General features: G+C 43.0%; 1 protein-coding gene across 1 annotated transcript in view; it reads left to right on the forward strand.

The window, feature by feature from the left end:
- Nucleotides 1–14,877, forward strand: part of LOC311145246 (SH3 and cysteine-rich domain-containing protein-like) — a gene marked incomplete at both ends in the record, with an annotated part of 53,563 nt that extends 38,686 nt beyond the window's left edge. Inside the window, 4 exons of the mRNA XM_084181480.1 lie at nt 7,395–7,489; nt 10,055–10,106; nt 13,170–13,307; nt 14,779–14,877. Of these exons, the coding sequence (XP_084037606.1) occupies nt 7,395–7,489; nt 10,055–10,106; nt 13,170–13,307; nt 14,779–14,877 (384 nt within the window). The remainder of the gene's footprint in view (nt 1–7,394; nt 7,490–10,054; nt 10,107–13,169; nt 13,308–14,778) is intronic.
- Between the last annotated feature and the right edge of the window lie 1,810 nt (nt 14,878–16,687).

The raw sequence follows: 16,687 nt of genomic DNA on the forward strand, positions 1-16,687 counted from the left end.
ACATACTAATTAGGGGAATGAGCACCAGGTGTGTGTGATTGACAAGACATGACAAGTGGAGTGATGAGAATGGGATCGGCAGTAGCTAGTACTCTGGTGACGACGAACGCCGAAGCCTGCCTGAACCAGGAGGGGGGGCAGCCTCGACGGAAGTCGTGACATCCCTGTAACTCAGAGGAGGGCAGCAGTATAGTAACCAGACTCCCTGTAACTCTGAGGAGGGCAGCAGTATAGTAACCAGACTCCCTGTAACTCTGAGGAGGGCAGCAGTATAGTAACCAGACTCCCTGTAACTCTGAGGAGGGCAGCAGTATAGTAACCAGACTCCCTGTAACTCTGAGGAGGGCAGCAGTATAGTAACCAGACTCCCTGTAACTCTGAGGAGGGCAGCAGTATAGTAACCAGACTCCCTGTAACTCTGAGGAGGGCAGCAGTATAGTAACCAGACTCCCTGTAACTCTGAGGAGGGCAGCAGTATAGTAACCAGACTCCCTGTAACTCTGAGGAGGGCAGCAGTATAGTAACCAGACTCCCTGTAACTCTGAGGAGGGCAGCAGTATAGTAACCAGACTCCCTGTAACTCTGAGGAGGGCAGCAGTATAGTAACCAGACCCCCTGTAACTCTGAGGAGGGCAGCAGTATAGTAACCAGACCCCCTGTAACTCTGAGGAGGGCAGCAGTATAGTAACCAGACTCCCTGTAACTCTGAGGAGGGCAGCAGTATAGTAACCAGACTCCCTGTAACTCTGAGGAGGGCAGCAGTATAGTAACCAGACTCCCTGTAACTCTGAGGAGGGCAGCAGTATAGTAACCAGACTCCCTGTAACTCTGAGGAGGGCAGCAGTATAGTAACCAGACTCCCTGTAACTCTGAGGAGGGCAGCAGTATAGTAACCAGACTCCCTGTAACTCTGAGGAGGGCAGCAGTATAGTAACCAGACTCCCTGTAACTCTGAGGAGGGCAGCAGTATAGTAACCAGACTCCCTGTAACTCTGAGGAGGGCAGCAGTATAGTAACCAGACTCCCTGTAACTCTGAGGAGGGCAGCAGTATAGTAACCAGACTCCCTGTAACTCTGAGGAGGGCAGCAGTATAGTAACCAGACTCCCTGTAACTCTGAGGAGGGCAGCAGTATAGTAACCAGACTCCCTGTAACTCTGAGGAGGGCAGCAGTATAGTAACCAGACTCCCTGTAACTCTGAGGAGGGCAGAAGTATAGTAACCAGACTCCCTGTAACTCTGAGGAGGGCAGCAGTGAGAAAAGTTCAACTTCCACACAGACTTTTTCCTACTGTAAATTACATTAGTGTTACTCATTTAATTCCCGCCCAAGCATATCAGTGGAATGCTAAGAGAGTTACAGATCTTTTTTCAATTAGAAATTGTTTGATTTTGTGTTGAAGTCATCCAGGAGGCCCCTGAACACCCAGATGCTTTGAGACACATGGTTAGTAGAGATAAAACATTGATTTGACACTAGAGAGAGAAAATGGTACAGTATAGCACCTGAAGGTGTGTCTGTCTTGTCTTACACCAGTGGAACAGAGTAGAACACACAAACATAATTTTAATACTGTTTTATGAGGTCATAAATAATGTCTCTTGCGAGGAGCCTGCGTCATCTACAGTCCCTTTGTCTTGGGTGCTGCGCTCTTTTATGACCAAGCACAAATACATTGAGAAAGACTGCTGGCACATAGAATGCAGGTAGAAGTAAACACTGCAAGAGCTGCTCATGACAAATCATAATAACCTCTGATCTGGAAATGGAAAATGCAAAGTTAATGTTCTTCAGTGGAGCCCAGTGACTGATTATTTTCTCAGTCCTTAATGTTTGTGTGTGCTGCAGGACTTTCCCTCTAGAATGTATCTTAGCCCACGGCTATCCTTAGTCCATTGCCCATTTGTCCTACGGACTAACACATTGACATAAAGTCTAAGGATAGCACAAACTGCTCTGGAGCCAAATGAGCCCTGGGCTTAGTAAGGTTGGTGTCAACCCAATTTGAAACATGCATTGTCTATAATGTAGCCCAGGGCTTAGACCTACCCAAAATAGGTGCAGTGTGAAAACCCTAGACGCGGAGCTATCAATAACTACCTTCTAAACTTAGATTTCATCATGTCACAATTAGTCTATGGCGAGGAAGAGCTAGTGTGGAACATGGGGCAAATAAAAAAGGTTGGGCATTTGCTAGAAATCTTCAAAGCAACAAGATCTGCAATGGACAACCCCATTCACTGTTGTTTTATGCAATTAGCATGGCAATAAGTGTCACAAATAATCAATCATTGACATGGTGCATTAACTTTTGTTGTCTGTTGGCCCTGAGCAAATCATAGCTCTGGACTAAGAATATCTTGAGATACTGTACACTATTCTATTGAAAGCCTCTGAGAACTGTGTCTGTGCTGTGCTTGCTGTTGGGCTGTACTCTACTCAGTGCCTTTAGCCTGAGACCTGATCCTGAGCCAGTTCTTGCTGTTGGGCTGTACTCTACTCTGTGCCTTTAGCCTGAGACCTGATCATGAGCCAGTTCTTGCTGTGTGCGTGTCCATTAGCAGGCTACTTACTATTGGCCAGACTCCCATCACTACTGACTTTCCCAGGAGTTAGGAGAAAGAATGTATCTCCCTTACAGACAAATGATACCCTTGCCTCGGCCACTGGCACACACAGATATAAATAGGCTCTGACCCTAATGTTTATATCTCCAGCTCTGGTCTGTGCAATATTTATTTTCTGCGTGCAGCCTGACACATTACAAAACTAGTGCAAACTCCATACTGTTCCCTGTAGTGTAATATTGATGAGCAAATCTCAGCCAGATTTATTTTGCCCTCTCTCTGGCTTCTACGGTGGTAGAATGAAAAAAAAGAACTGCAGTGTTCAGGTTCCCAGAACATGTTTCATATTTGTAATATTTCAAGCCAGCCTCTATTTATCATTCATTTTACATGTTTATCCTTAATGTCAACTTTGGAAATGACCAAAAACACACAAAGTACAGAGAAATACAAGCAAACATGCATGTGAATGTGCAAACACACATACATACACATGCACACACGTGCACACACACACACACTATGCAATCTCCCCTGGCCAGCTCGCTGAAACATGTAAAGTGGTATTTTCCACTCTTATCTGGCTGAGCTTAGCACAGCTGGGAGGATGCCGTTTGTTCATCTGAAGGCAGGTCTATAAACGCAGCCTGGCACCCAAACAGAATGACACACAGACACAGGCTCTACAGGGGAATGAGCAGAGGCATGGACCACACGCTGCAGGAGCAGATTGTCCCATGTTGCTTCTTGTCCTATCTGAAATGAGAGACACTAATTACTGATTGGTCTATTCAAATATACAGCCCATTTCTTATCCCATATTCCAAACCAACCAACACCTGTTCCCTGGACATCTTATGTCCCCATGTCTTGAACCAATACCTGTTCCCTGGACATCTTATGTCCCCATGTCTTGAACCAACACCTGTTCCCTGGACATCTTATGTCCCCATGTCTTGAACCAATACCTGTTCCCTGGACATCTTATGTCCCCATGTCTTGAACCAACACCTGTTCCTTGGACATCTTATGTCCCCATGTCTTGAACCAACACCTGTTCCTTGGACATCTTATGTCCCCATGTCTTGAACCAACAACACCTGTTCCCCATTTCGGGCCCCGTCCATCGTCCCTTTGATGCGGTGAAGTTGTCCTGTCCCCTTAGCAGAAAAACACCCCCAAAGCATAATGTTTCCACCTCCATGTTTGACGGTGGGGATGGTGTTCTTGGGGTCATAGGCAGCATTCCTCCTCCTCCAAACACGGCGAGTTGAGTTGATGCCAAAGAGCTCCATTTTGGTCTCATCTGACCACAACACTTTCACCCAGTTCTCCTCTGAATAATTCAGATGTTCATTGGCAAAGTTCAGACGGCCCTGTATATGTGCTTTCTTGAGCTTGCGGGCGCTGCAGGATTTCAGTCCTTCACGACGTATTGTGTTACCAATTGTTTTCTTGGTGACTATGGTCCCAGCTGCCTTGAGATCATTGACAAGATCCTCCCGTGTAGTTCTGGGCTGATTCCTCACCGTTCTCATGATCATTGCAACTCCACGAGGTGAGATCTTGCATGGAGCCCCAGGCCGAGGGAGATTGACAGTTCTTTTGTGTTTCTTCCATTTGCGAAGAATCACACCAACTGTTGTCACCTTCTCACCAAGCTGCTTGGCGATGGTCTTGTAGCCCATTCCAGCCTTGTGTAGGTCTACAATCTTGTCCCAGACATCCTTGGAGAGCTCTTTGATCTTGGCCATGGTGGAGAGTTTGGAATCTGATTGATTGATTGCTTCTGTGGACAGGTGTCTTTTATACAGGTAACAAGCTGAGATTAGGAGCACTTTAAGAGTGTGCTCCTAATCTCAGCTCGTTACCTGTATAAAAGACACCTGGGAGCCAGAAATCTTTCTGATTGAGAGGGGGTCAAATACTTATTTCCCTAATTAAAATGCAAATCAATTTATTACATTTTTGACATGCGTTTTCTGGATGTTTTTGTTGTTATTCTGTCTCTCACTGTTCAAATAAACCTACCATTAAAATTATAGACTGATCATGTCTTTGTCAGTGGGAAAACGTACAAAATCAGCAGGGGATCAAATACTTTTTTCCCTCACTGTATATTATAAAGAAAACACGATAAATAAGAAATAAGAGAGGAAGCTACATACAGGGTCAGTGCCAGTACCAAATGTACAATGTGAAGTGATACTGGAGTATTGAGGTATATATGTACATTTAGGCAGGAATTAGGATAAAGTGACTGGTAGCAGGATAAATAATAATAATAATAATACAATTAATAATAGTAAACAGTATTACATTTTAGTCATTTAGCAGACGCTCTTATCCAGAGCGACTTACAGTTAGTGAATACATTATTTTTTCATACTGGTCCCCCGTGGGAATCGAACCCACAACCCTGGCGCAATGCTCTATCAACTGAACTACATCCCTGCCGGCCATTCCCTCCCCTACCCTGGACAACTGTGCGCTGCCCATGAGTCTCCCAGTCGCGGCCGGCTGCGACACAGCCTGGATTCGAACCAGGATCTCTAGTGGCACAGCTAGCACTGCGATGCAGTGCCTTAGACCACTGCGCCACTCAGGAGACACTCAGGAGACAGTATGGCAGGAGCATAAGTGGTGTGTGTGTGTGTGTTGGAGATTTTTCAGTTAAGCACAGTTATTCACAACATGACAAGCTAACAATGCATAGTTAATCACAACATGACATAGCTAAGCACGGTGCAAAAGATAGAGGTCTGAAACAGAGCCAGGAAATGGCTCAGGAAATGGACCTACAATTTTTTAGGATTAATTGAGGCTCAGAAAATGGACCTGCTATGTTTAAGAATCAATTCAAGGGTTAGAACAGAGACAGGAAATGGCTCTGTTATTTTTCACATAACAGGGCTTGGTCCCGCCCCCATTGTTTCATAAAACAGGTTGAATAGAAGGAAAATAAGTCAGATTGCGCCACTATTATAAAATAAGGAAGTCGGCGGAGCGGTCAAGATGTGAAAACTTGGAAACAATGGTGGAGGATCTAAACAGGGAGGGATTAAGGTAAAAAGGTGTGTAATATGAGCGAGGATGAAACTGTATAAATTATAAACTGAGAGCTTAGAGGTGGAGAGTTAGTTGCTCTGCAGACCATCTCGGCTCTATTGCTTGTGAAATAAAGTCTATCTTAATTCTACAAAAACTCTGGAAGTACTTTGTGTTTTACTGAGGATCAGGACAATTTTCTACAACAATATACATGTAAACAGGGCTGACAAGTGACTGGTAGCTGGAATATATAAATACTGATGGTAATATACTAGTGGTAATATATACACTGTGTACAAAACATTAGGATCACCTTCCTAATATTCAGTTGCACCCCCTTTTGCCATCAAAACAGCCTCAATTCATCAGGTCATGGACTCTAAATGGTGTCGAAAGCGTTCCACGGGGATGCTGGCCAATGCTTGACTCCAATGCTTCCCACAGTTGTGTCAAGTTGGCTGGATGTCCTTTGGGTGGTGGGCCATTCTTGATACACACAGGACACTGTTAAGCGTGGAAAAACCCAGCAGCGTTGCAGTTCTTGATACACTCAAACCGGTTTGTCTGGCACTTACTGCCATACCCCGTTCAAAGTTAGTTAAATATTCTGTCTTGCCCATTCACCCTCTGAATGGCACACAAACACAATCCATGTCTCAATTGTCTCAAGGCTTAAAAACCTATTTAACCCGTCTCCTCCCCTTCATCTACACTGACTGAAGTGGATTTACGGTGACATCAATAAAGGATCATAGCTTTCACCTGGGTTCACCTGGTCAGTCTATGTCATGGAAAGAGCAGGTGTTCCTAATGTTTTGTAAACTCAGTGTACATGTACACAAGAGTAACAGTGACAAGTAGCAGGATAAAATAGATAGGTACTAATGGTAATGGCAATCAATAATCAATGAACAGCAGCGTTGTGGTAGTAATACATCGAATCAATAATCATTTTAGCAGCAGCTTAGGTGTGAGGGGGAGCATTATTAGCCATTTAACAGTCTTATGGTCAGGGGATAGAAGCTGTTTAGTAGTCTTGGTCTGAGCCTGGAGAACAGTCCATGTCTCAGGTGGCTGGAGTCTTTGGCAATTTTATGGGCCTTTCTCAGACACTGGCATTCTAGGTCATTCTAGGTCATTGTGGTCCTCTGTAGCTCAGCTGGTAGAGCACGGCGCTTGTAACGCCAGGGTAGTGGGTTCGATCCCCGGGACCACCCATACACAAAAATGTATGCACGCATGACTGTAAGTTGCTTTGGATAAAAGCGTCTGCTAAATGGCATATTATTATTATATTATTATTGCTAGAGTGCGACTATTTGTGACAAAAGTAGAAAGTGCCTTAAGGTGTGAGTGTGTGCAAATACGGTTACTGAATGTGCCTGCGATAATTGTGTTAGCACTTCTCTAACAACATCCTCTCCACCCCCGCTTTTATTGTCTTTTAATTTCCTGGGAGCGTATGAAAACAGATCAACTAAACAAGAGGATGCTTCCTCCCACTCATATATATAATGTTGTGTAAACTTTACAGTAGCAGGTGGCAGAACGACTTGAGCAATTCTCCCTCTTTCTATCAGAACAAGAGCTCATTCTAATCTAAGAATAATCAAAAGGAATTAAAGAAGTAAAGAATTTCCTCTTTGATTTGATTAGGGAATAACAAAAAGCTGTAGTCTACACTGTTTGTTGGATCAGCTGACAGCAGCTGTGTGTGTGTGTGTGTGTGTGTGTGTGTGTGTGTGTGTGTGTGTGTGTGTGTGTGTTGCCTTGCAGGAGAGGAGATGGCTGCAGAAGGACACACTGCAGCTCAACACCTACGTTGCTTTGTTTACATTCACTCCCCAGGAGAGTGAAGACCTGGAGATGAGGTCAGTGGTATATACACACAGACAAACACACACACACACACACACAGACACAAACACACTCACTCCCTCTTTCTCTCGCCAAGGTGATATTATTTTTGTGACTGGCCCCTAATTTTGGTGGCAAATTGTGATGGACATAAGCTTCAGTAGACCCACACATCTACACACACTTAAGCTGTCCGTTAACCTGGTAGCAGGCATCAATGGCCAGTCAGTCACACATTGCCGCTGTCTCGCTTTTGTAATACTTGCAAAAACAGTGTCATAAATAGTCTGACTGATTTATGGGACTGCTTAGTTTAAACTCTCTTATCTGCAAGGGCCAAAAGCTCCTACTAGCTCACTGTCAGAATGGGTTGTTTGATTGGTTTCTGAAGGGCCTTGGCCTTGCCTGGACGTTTCCTGCATTTTCTTTATAAAACCATGGCGTTAACAATTACCTTCTCTTGAATATAGAACACACACGCTGTGTTTACCCCGATAAGCAGGCAGACATCACTGAATGCACGCTGTAATCACTGCTCAATAGATATCAGGTCTTTGCCAGTGTTATTCTCTAATACAACATGAACAAACATTGTCTGTTTTGTTATGCATGACAATTAAATTGTCTGTGTTTTGTGTGTGGTCTCCTGCTTGTACTTTGCTCAGTTTAACGACCATAAGGCAGGTAGCTTAGTGGTTAAGAGCGCTGTGCCAGTAACCGAAAGGTTGCTGATTCTAATCCCCGAGCCGACTAGGTGAAAAATCTGTCGATGTGCCCTTGAGCAAGGCACTTAACCCTAACTGCTCCTGTAAGTCGCTCTGGATAAGAGCGTCTGCTAAATTACCAATTTATTTATAAGACTATCTCTTAATCATAAACCAGGCATAAACCCACATGAATTCATTAGATTATCGGTACATGAATATGGTTATGATTTGACCCGATTCATTAGATTATAAAGATATCGTTACATAAATATGGTTATGATTTGACCCGATTCATTAGATTATTAAGATATTGTTACATAAATATGGTTGCGATTTGACCCAATTCATTGGATTCTAAAGATATTGTTACATAAATATGGTTGCGATTTGACCCAATTCATTGGATTCTAAAGATATTGTTACATAAATATGGTTGCGATTTGACCTGCGATTTGACCCGATTCATTAGATTATAAAGATATTGTTACAAAAATATGGTTATGATTTCACCGAATTACAATATGATGTGATAAAAAGACAATACCTGATGGTTTATTGCTTATTATAAACTGTGGTTCGAGCCCTGAATGCTGATTTGGGTTGACAGCCGTGGTATATCAGACCATATACGACGGGTATGACAAAAAAAGTATTTTTACTGCTCTAATTACGTTGGTAACCAGTTTATAATACAATAAGGCACCTCGGGGGTTTGTGGTATATCGCCAATATACTGTACCACGGCTAAGGGCTATATCCAGGCACTCAGCGTTGCGTCGTGCATAAGACCAGCCCTTAGCCGTGGTATAATGGCCATATTCCACACCCACTCGGGCCTTATTGCTTAATGAGACAAATATCAATGTCTCTGTGATATTTTCTGGAACCTGTGGAAAGCTGCCAACACACTGGGCACGTTGAATCAATGTTGTTTCCATGTCATTTCAATTAAATTACGTTGAACCAACGTGGAATAGACGTTTAATTGACGTCCGTGTGGGAATCGTCTGGACTACGTAAATGTTAACATATAGGGCACCCTTTTTTTTATTGTCACTTTGCAATTGGCCCTTAAGAAATAAGAGTTTCTCTCTCAACAGCCCTTGGCCCTAAGTATCCATTTTACTCCATCGTTCCCTTAGTAATCCAGTCTCTCAGACGCTCCAATCGTCTGAGATTCTCCTCCTTGCTCCCCAGAAAGACTTCAATCATCCCACACTTAATTTGAAATTCATTCACACCCACATCACAGCATGACTCCCAGCCCACAAATAGCTGCTGTGCAGTTGGGTGATGCTGCAAGTGTTGTTTTAAATCATCTCCTATGAAAGCCAAGCTAGACGGGCTCAAGGTCTCAGGATCCCATTACAGACCATAATCAACACTTCAGACAGACACACCAAATCACATTGTACTGTAGACTTTAAAGGCACCCTCATCAAAAGGCGGGGAAATGTCAATCTCTTTTTACATTACATGTTGTGACACCTGGCTTGTGATAACTTTCTTCTGCGTAATTTGTTATTAGTCTACTGCTACATGACGATGATGGTGATGATACTATAAAAGCACGATTCCAAACATATTTCGATTGGCAATATATTTAATAAACCAACATTTTCCATATTTTTTAATAATAGAAAGATCTCAATAGACAACCATTTTTAACATGTTCAAACTAAAAGGACAGCGCTTTTCCTCTCACAGACCTGATTCAATAGACAGGATATTTTAAAGAGGCATTATGACTGTAGGAGGCGAGTCATAATGGAAACAACATTATTTCAGGTTTGTCTTTCTTATTAACAGATTAAATCTAATTTACAGCACCAGAGACATTGATTTTTAATATGCAATTTATTTCTAATTTAGACCCGGAGACAGAATCGTACTGGCGGACGACTCCAATGATGACTGGTGGAAGGTATGTATTTAAGTGGAAGACAGCTAGTACTGACATTTAAACCACTACACTACACCAGTCCAGGGCCGGCGTTATGGGCGGACCTTTGGGGGCCCGGCCTACCGTACATCCTTACCCATCCAAATAAAATGTTGAAATATTGATCAGTTATTTGACCGAGATGCGCGCCAACAGACAGACTCATCAATCTCATTTAAAACATCAGAGCGAGCGAAACAGCACCCCTCTGTCTCAGTATGTGTAGACCATGTGTAGACCATGTTATGGTGCGTCTCTCTCCGGAATACATGCATACAGTATGTAGGACCAGCTCAGCTGGTAGAGCACGGCGCTTGTAACGCCAAGGTAGTGGGTTCGATCCCCGGGACCACCCATACACAAAAATGTATGCACGCATGACTGTAAGTCACTTTGGATAAAAGCGTCTGCTAAATGGCATATTATTATTATTAGGAAAGAGCCCATTTGGCAATGACTGATTTGTCTGATTGTCTTAATTCACTATGTACACCACTTTTCTTCGCCTCACACAAGTCAACAAAGTCTGTTTTTTTTTTACATCCATTGCGAATGATAGTTCCTCAGTATTTGAAAAATCTTTCCAACACTCCCTGCCTCGATAATCACCAAGCCTCGGTGTGAAAGAGCAAAATATCATGATCTGATGATCCCATATATCCAGTGGAAACGTCATTAAAAAAAAAACATATTTCTGTCCTGAGCTCACTGGCGCAGGAAACTCTGAGGGCCCAGAATGGGATAGTTGATACAATGTTGCAAGTTCGCTAGCTACAGCTTCTAGCCAGACCAAGTGATAATTTTATATAATGTTGCACTTCACTAGTAATAGCTCAAGTCAAGACAGATAGAAAGGGAGGCAGACATGCGGAATAGAGAGATTGAAAGAACCAGAATTTTCATCAGGATATTTTCTACTGTTTGTATTTGTTTGCTTTAGGCCTACAGTGAGGGAAAAAAGTATTTGATCCCCTGCTGATTTTGTACGTTTGCCCACTGACAAAGAAATGATCAGTCTATAATTTTAATGGTAGGTTTATTTGAACAGTGAGAGACAGAATAACAACAAAAAAATCCAGAAAAACGTATGTCAAAAATGTTATGAATTGATTTGCATTTTAATGAGGGAAATAAGTATTTGACCCCTCTGCAAAACATGACTTAGTACTTGGTGGCAATCACAGAGGTCAGACGTTTCTTGTAGTTGGCCACCAGGTTTGCACACATCTCAGGAGGGATTTTGTCCCACTCCTCTTTGCAGATCTTCTCCAAGTCATTAAGGTTTCGAGGCTGACGTTTGGCAACTCGAACCTTCAGCTCCCTCCACCGATTTTCTATGGGATTAAGGTCTGGAGACTGGCTAGGCCACTCCAGGACCTTAATGTGCTTCTTCTTGAGGCACTCCTTTGTTGCCTTGGCCGTGTGTTTTGGGTCATTGTCATGCTGGGATACCCATCCACGACCCATTTTCAATGCCCTGGCTGAGGGAAGGTTCTCACCCAAGATTTGACGGTATATGGCCCCGTCCATCGTTCCTTTGATGCAGTGAAGTTGTCCTGTCCCCTTAGCAGAAAAACACCCCCAAAGCATAATGTTTCCACCTCCATGTTTGACGGTGGGGATGGTGTTCTTGGGGTCATAGGCAGCATTCCTCCTCCTCCAAACACGGCGAGTTGAGTTGATGCCAAAGAGCTCCATTTTGGTCTCATCTGACCACAACACTTTCACCCAGTTCTCCTCTGAATCATTCAGATGTTCATTGGCAAACTTCAGACGGACATGTATATGTGCGTTCTTGAGCAGGGGGACCTTGCGGGCGCTGCAGGATTTCAGTCCTTCACGGCGTAGTGTGTTACCAATTGTTTTCTTGGTGACTATGGTCCTAGCTGCCTTGAGATCATTGACAAGATCCTCCCATGTAGTTCTGGGCTGATTCCTCACCGTTCTCATGATCATTGCAACTCCACGAGGTGAGATCTTGCATGGAGCCCCAGGCCGAGGGAGATTGACAGTTATTTTGTGTTTCTTCCATTTGCGAATAATCGCACCAACTGTTGTAACCTTCTCACCAAGCTGCTTGGCGATGGTCTTGTAGCCCATTCCAGCCTTGTGTAGGTCTACAATCTTGTCCCTGACATCCTTGGAGAGCTCTTTGGTCTTGGCCATAGTGGAGAGTTTGGAATCTGATTGATTGATTGCTTCTGTGGACAGGTGTCTTTTATACAGGTAACAAACTGAGATTAGGAGCACTCCCTTTAAGAGTGTGCTCCTAATCTCAGCTCGTTACCTGTATAAAAGACACCTGGGAGCCAGAAATCTTTCTGATTGAGAGGGGGTCAAATACTTATTTCCCTCATTAAAATGCAAATCAATTCATAAAATTTTTGACATGCGTTTTTCTTGATTTTTTTGTTGTTATTCTGTCTCTCACTGTTCAAATAAACCTTCCATAAAAATTATAGACTGATCATTTCTTTGTCAGTGGGCAAACGTACAAAATCAGCAGGGGATCAAATACTTTTTTCCCTCACTGTATGTATTTTACTTAGTTGACGATGGAAGTTATAGGCCTACTACTACTCTATCTCTATGCTGTCATTTCTTAGCCGCCAGTGGATCAGTGTGTCCATATGGCAGAGGCTTGTGCTCTCGCCATAGTTTAATTTTACTTCAGAACTTTATGATTAACCACATGACAATGATTTTGAAAAACAAAAACTTTATTATTGAAATGAAACTGTTCCACAAAAAATAATCATAACTGGCACGCAGATCGGTAGAAATGGTAGGATAAATTGTCAGCTTCCCCAAACTTGAAACTCACGAGCTGCCTATGGTCTTTACTATTACACCCATTAAAACATTTGTGAACGCTCAAGCGGGTGCACACATAGGAGGTCCCGTGGAAAAATGTGCCCACCTATGGAAATCAAATGCCTCTCCAACTGATTCGTTCTGGCGCCGGGTCTGCACCTGTCTGCTGCCATGTTAGTGTGACCTGTAGATGTGATAGTGTATAATGTTTCCTCTGGATGATGGATCTAGGGCATGATCGAGGACAGGATCGGTTTCTTCCCAGCAGCCTTTGCTCACCAGGTGAAGACCGGGGACAGAGTGTTCAGGTGTCACCGGACGTTCATCGGCTGTAAGGGGCAAGGCCAGATCACTCTGAAGGAGGGTCAGGTATGTGATCTCACTGTTACGCACAATACGTGATTATTGTGGCCTGGCTGGTTGAGTGGTAATGCCGAGGCATCCGGCACGCATGTTTACAGTGTCGGCATAGGTTTGAATCTGGCCTACTGCCCTTTGAGACAACCTCTCTCTATCTTGCTATCTTTCTATCTTGCTATGTCTATCTTCCTATCTCTCTATCTTGCTATCTCTATCTTCCTAACTCTCTATCTTGCTATCTCTATCTTGCTATCTCTATCTTTCTATCTCTCTATCTTGCTATCTCTATCTTTCTATCTCTCTATCTTGCTATCTCTATCTTTCTATCTCTATTTTCCCTCTCTATCTCTCTATCTTTCCTGTCATCCTCTATCTGCATCTCTCCAATAAAATCAGAAAATACCTTAAAAGCTTTTTAAACCATACGATAATTATGTCAAACTATTTGTGACTAAAAAGTACCCAATTATCCCCAATTGAACTAATATACAAGCAAACATGATTGTTATCTATTGTTAAAGAATTGTATAGTTAGTCCCTTAAATGTTTCCATGTATTACTTTACTTGCTGCAGTTCATGTTTAAGCCCCAGATACAAGTGGACATCAGACACAGTTCATCCTCTCACCAATTCCCATAGGCAATGGGAGTCCTGGGCACTCAGTCCAAAGACTCTCTCCCGGAACATTCACTTCAAAGGATGGACCTGAGCTGGCCAATTGGTAGTCCCCCGCTCTCAGCAGTTTCCATGGCATTACCATTTTGGCATGGCAAATGGCTTTGCCGCCTCAAATCCTTTTCCCACAATGCTTTGCATGGGCATTTTAGGATTCAGAGGAGAGTTCATGCTAGTAACCCCCAATGGAGATGCATCCATTCCTAACACTTTGAAGATGAGTCAGTGACCTCATAGCTCTGCCTCCATCCCCAATGAGTAGCAACATCCGCTGTTTCCAGTCACACAGCCATTCACACTACCCCTCAGCAGCTGTATCAAAGACTATTCAAACTACCCCTCTGCAGCTGTATCAAAGACTATTCAAACTACTCCTCTGCAGCTCTATCAAAGATTATTCAAACTACCCCTATGCAGCTGTATCAAAGACTATTCAAACTACCCCTCTGCAGCTCTATCAAAGATTATTCAAACTACCCCTATGCAGCTGTATCAAAGACTATTCAAACTACCCCTCTGCAGCTGTATCAAAGACTATTCAAACTACCCCTCTGCAGCTCTATCAAAGATGATTCAAACTACCCCTATGCAGCTGTATCAAAGACTATTCAAACTACCCCTCTGTAGCTATATCAAAGACTATCAGGCCAATACAGACAGGTGTCATTGTTGTTTGGTGGGATAATTATATATTTCTTACAGCCCCTTAGGGCCACCGTGCATTGTTAATTTAATGTGTTAAAATGTGTTTTGTTTGTACAACAAGCAACCAAATCACGAGAGCATTCTTCACTGTTTCATCAGATTTGTGTAAGCGGTGAGGATGAACACAGTGGCTTCATCCGAGTGGCCAGTGGAAAGAAGAGAGGCTACGTGCCCTGCGATGTCCTGGAGAACATCTGAGAGAGAGAGAGAAATAGAGAGCGCTGGAGAGAGATAACGAGAGGGAGGGAAGGAGGGAAGGAGAGGCACAGTGTCACACTCCCATGATGCACAGGGATGGCTCTGACAGTAGCTCTGATCAGATGCCAACCTCAGGCGCGAGGGGGAGGACGATTGTTCCCACGAAATGGCCGCCTGAGACCATGGAGGAAATGCTCTGTTTAGCTGTGGATCCAAACTCCGAAATATTGCTGTTGCCATTAAGGGAATGGCTTTGTCAGAGTCAGAGCCAAGCTTCCTCATTCCCTTTTAGCCTGAAGGGGAAAATGTTGCGACGGATCAGATAACCTGACTTTGTGCTCACAGGGAGGGAGAGTGGGGTGATTGTATCTCTGGATTTGGTTTGATTTTTATTCTGATTTTGTTTGATTTCAAATACAACTTGTGCATTGTTTGTTCTTTGTGGGATTTCCCAGTGGAGAATACAGGTGACGCATCATGCATGAATATACTGAATGTACTCCTGTGTCTACTGCTGAGACAGAGAGAGCAAGGAAAGCAACTTTCGGCAACTTTCTTTATGCATACATTCTTGCTTATTTAGCATCAGCTGCAGTATGTTTGAACCGCCTGTTTAGCCTAAAGCCCAAATGATCAAGCACTTGTTCTCTATGTCAAATAGCTGCCTATAGGCCTAGATTCTGTTCTGAAATAATAAAATTATATTTTATTAACTTACGCTAACTTTGATGCAAGCAGTTGAGGTTACAAACAGCATATTTATCAAAAGCATAGAAGATAAGTCCCTTTTCTTCTATGCTCGTATAATGGTTCTACTGAGTCTTGATAGCCTCTAGCTGACAATTACAGACCCATTCTCCCAAGACAGAGTCTTTTTATCCGTCCCTCTGTGATACAACAAATTCCACGCGTTGGTTTTGTCACTGGAGAGGAACAACAAAAATAATTAGACGAAGCAGAAATGTATCAAGATTTCTGAGGGAGTATTGTTCAAAGGAGTCAGACGCAATCAAAGATGAGGAGTTTTTTTTTCTTTCTTTCAAATAATTATTTTGCACAAATCTAGCTAGTGATGTTCCTAGTCTAGCTGCTTACCCATCCACATTTGCATTTTTACAAAAACCTGTCAAATAGATTTGGTGAATATTTCAAAACAATGAATACCTAATTTGCAACTTAAAGTCTGGTGATAATGTTCTCTTCAGGTACAGTGGGGGAAAAAAGTATTTAGTCAGCCACCAATTGTGCAAGTTCTCCCACTTAAAAAGATGAGAGAGGCCTGTAATTTTCATCATAGGTACACGTCAACTATGACAGACAAAATGAGGAAAAAAAATCCTGAAAATCACATTGTAGGATTTTTAATGAATTTATTTGCAAATTATGGTGGAAAATAAGTATTTGGTCAATAACAAGAGTTTCTCAATACTTTGTTATATACCCTTTGTTGGCAATGACACAGGTCAAACGTTTTCTGTAAGTCTTCACAAGGTTTTCACACACTGTTGCTGGTATTTTGGCCCATTCCTCCATGCAGATCTCCTCTAGAGCAGTGATGTTTTGGGGCTGTCGCTGGGCAACACAGACTTTCAACTCCCTCCAAAGATTTTCTATGGGGTTGAGATCTGGAGACTGGCTAGGCCACTCCAGGACCTTGAAATGCTTCTTACGAAGCCACTCCTTCGTTGCCCGGGCGGTGTGTTTGGGATCATTGTCATGCTGAAAGACCGAGCCACGTTTCATCTTCAATGCCCTTGCTGATGGAAGGAGGTTTTCACTCAAAATCTCACGATACATGGCCCCATTCATT

Source organism: Coregonus lavaretus (genome assembly GCF_964263955.1).
Source record: "Coregonus lavaretus genome assembly, chromosome: 18".
In the NCBI taxonomy this organism is placed as follows: Eukaryota; Metazoa; Chordata; class Actinopteri; order Salmoniformes; family Salmonidae; genus Coregonus; species Coregonus lavaretus.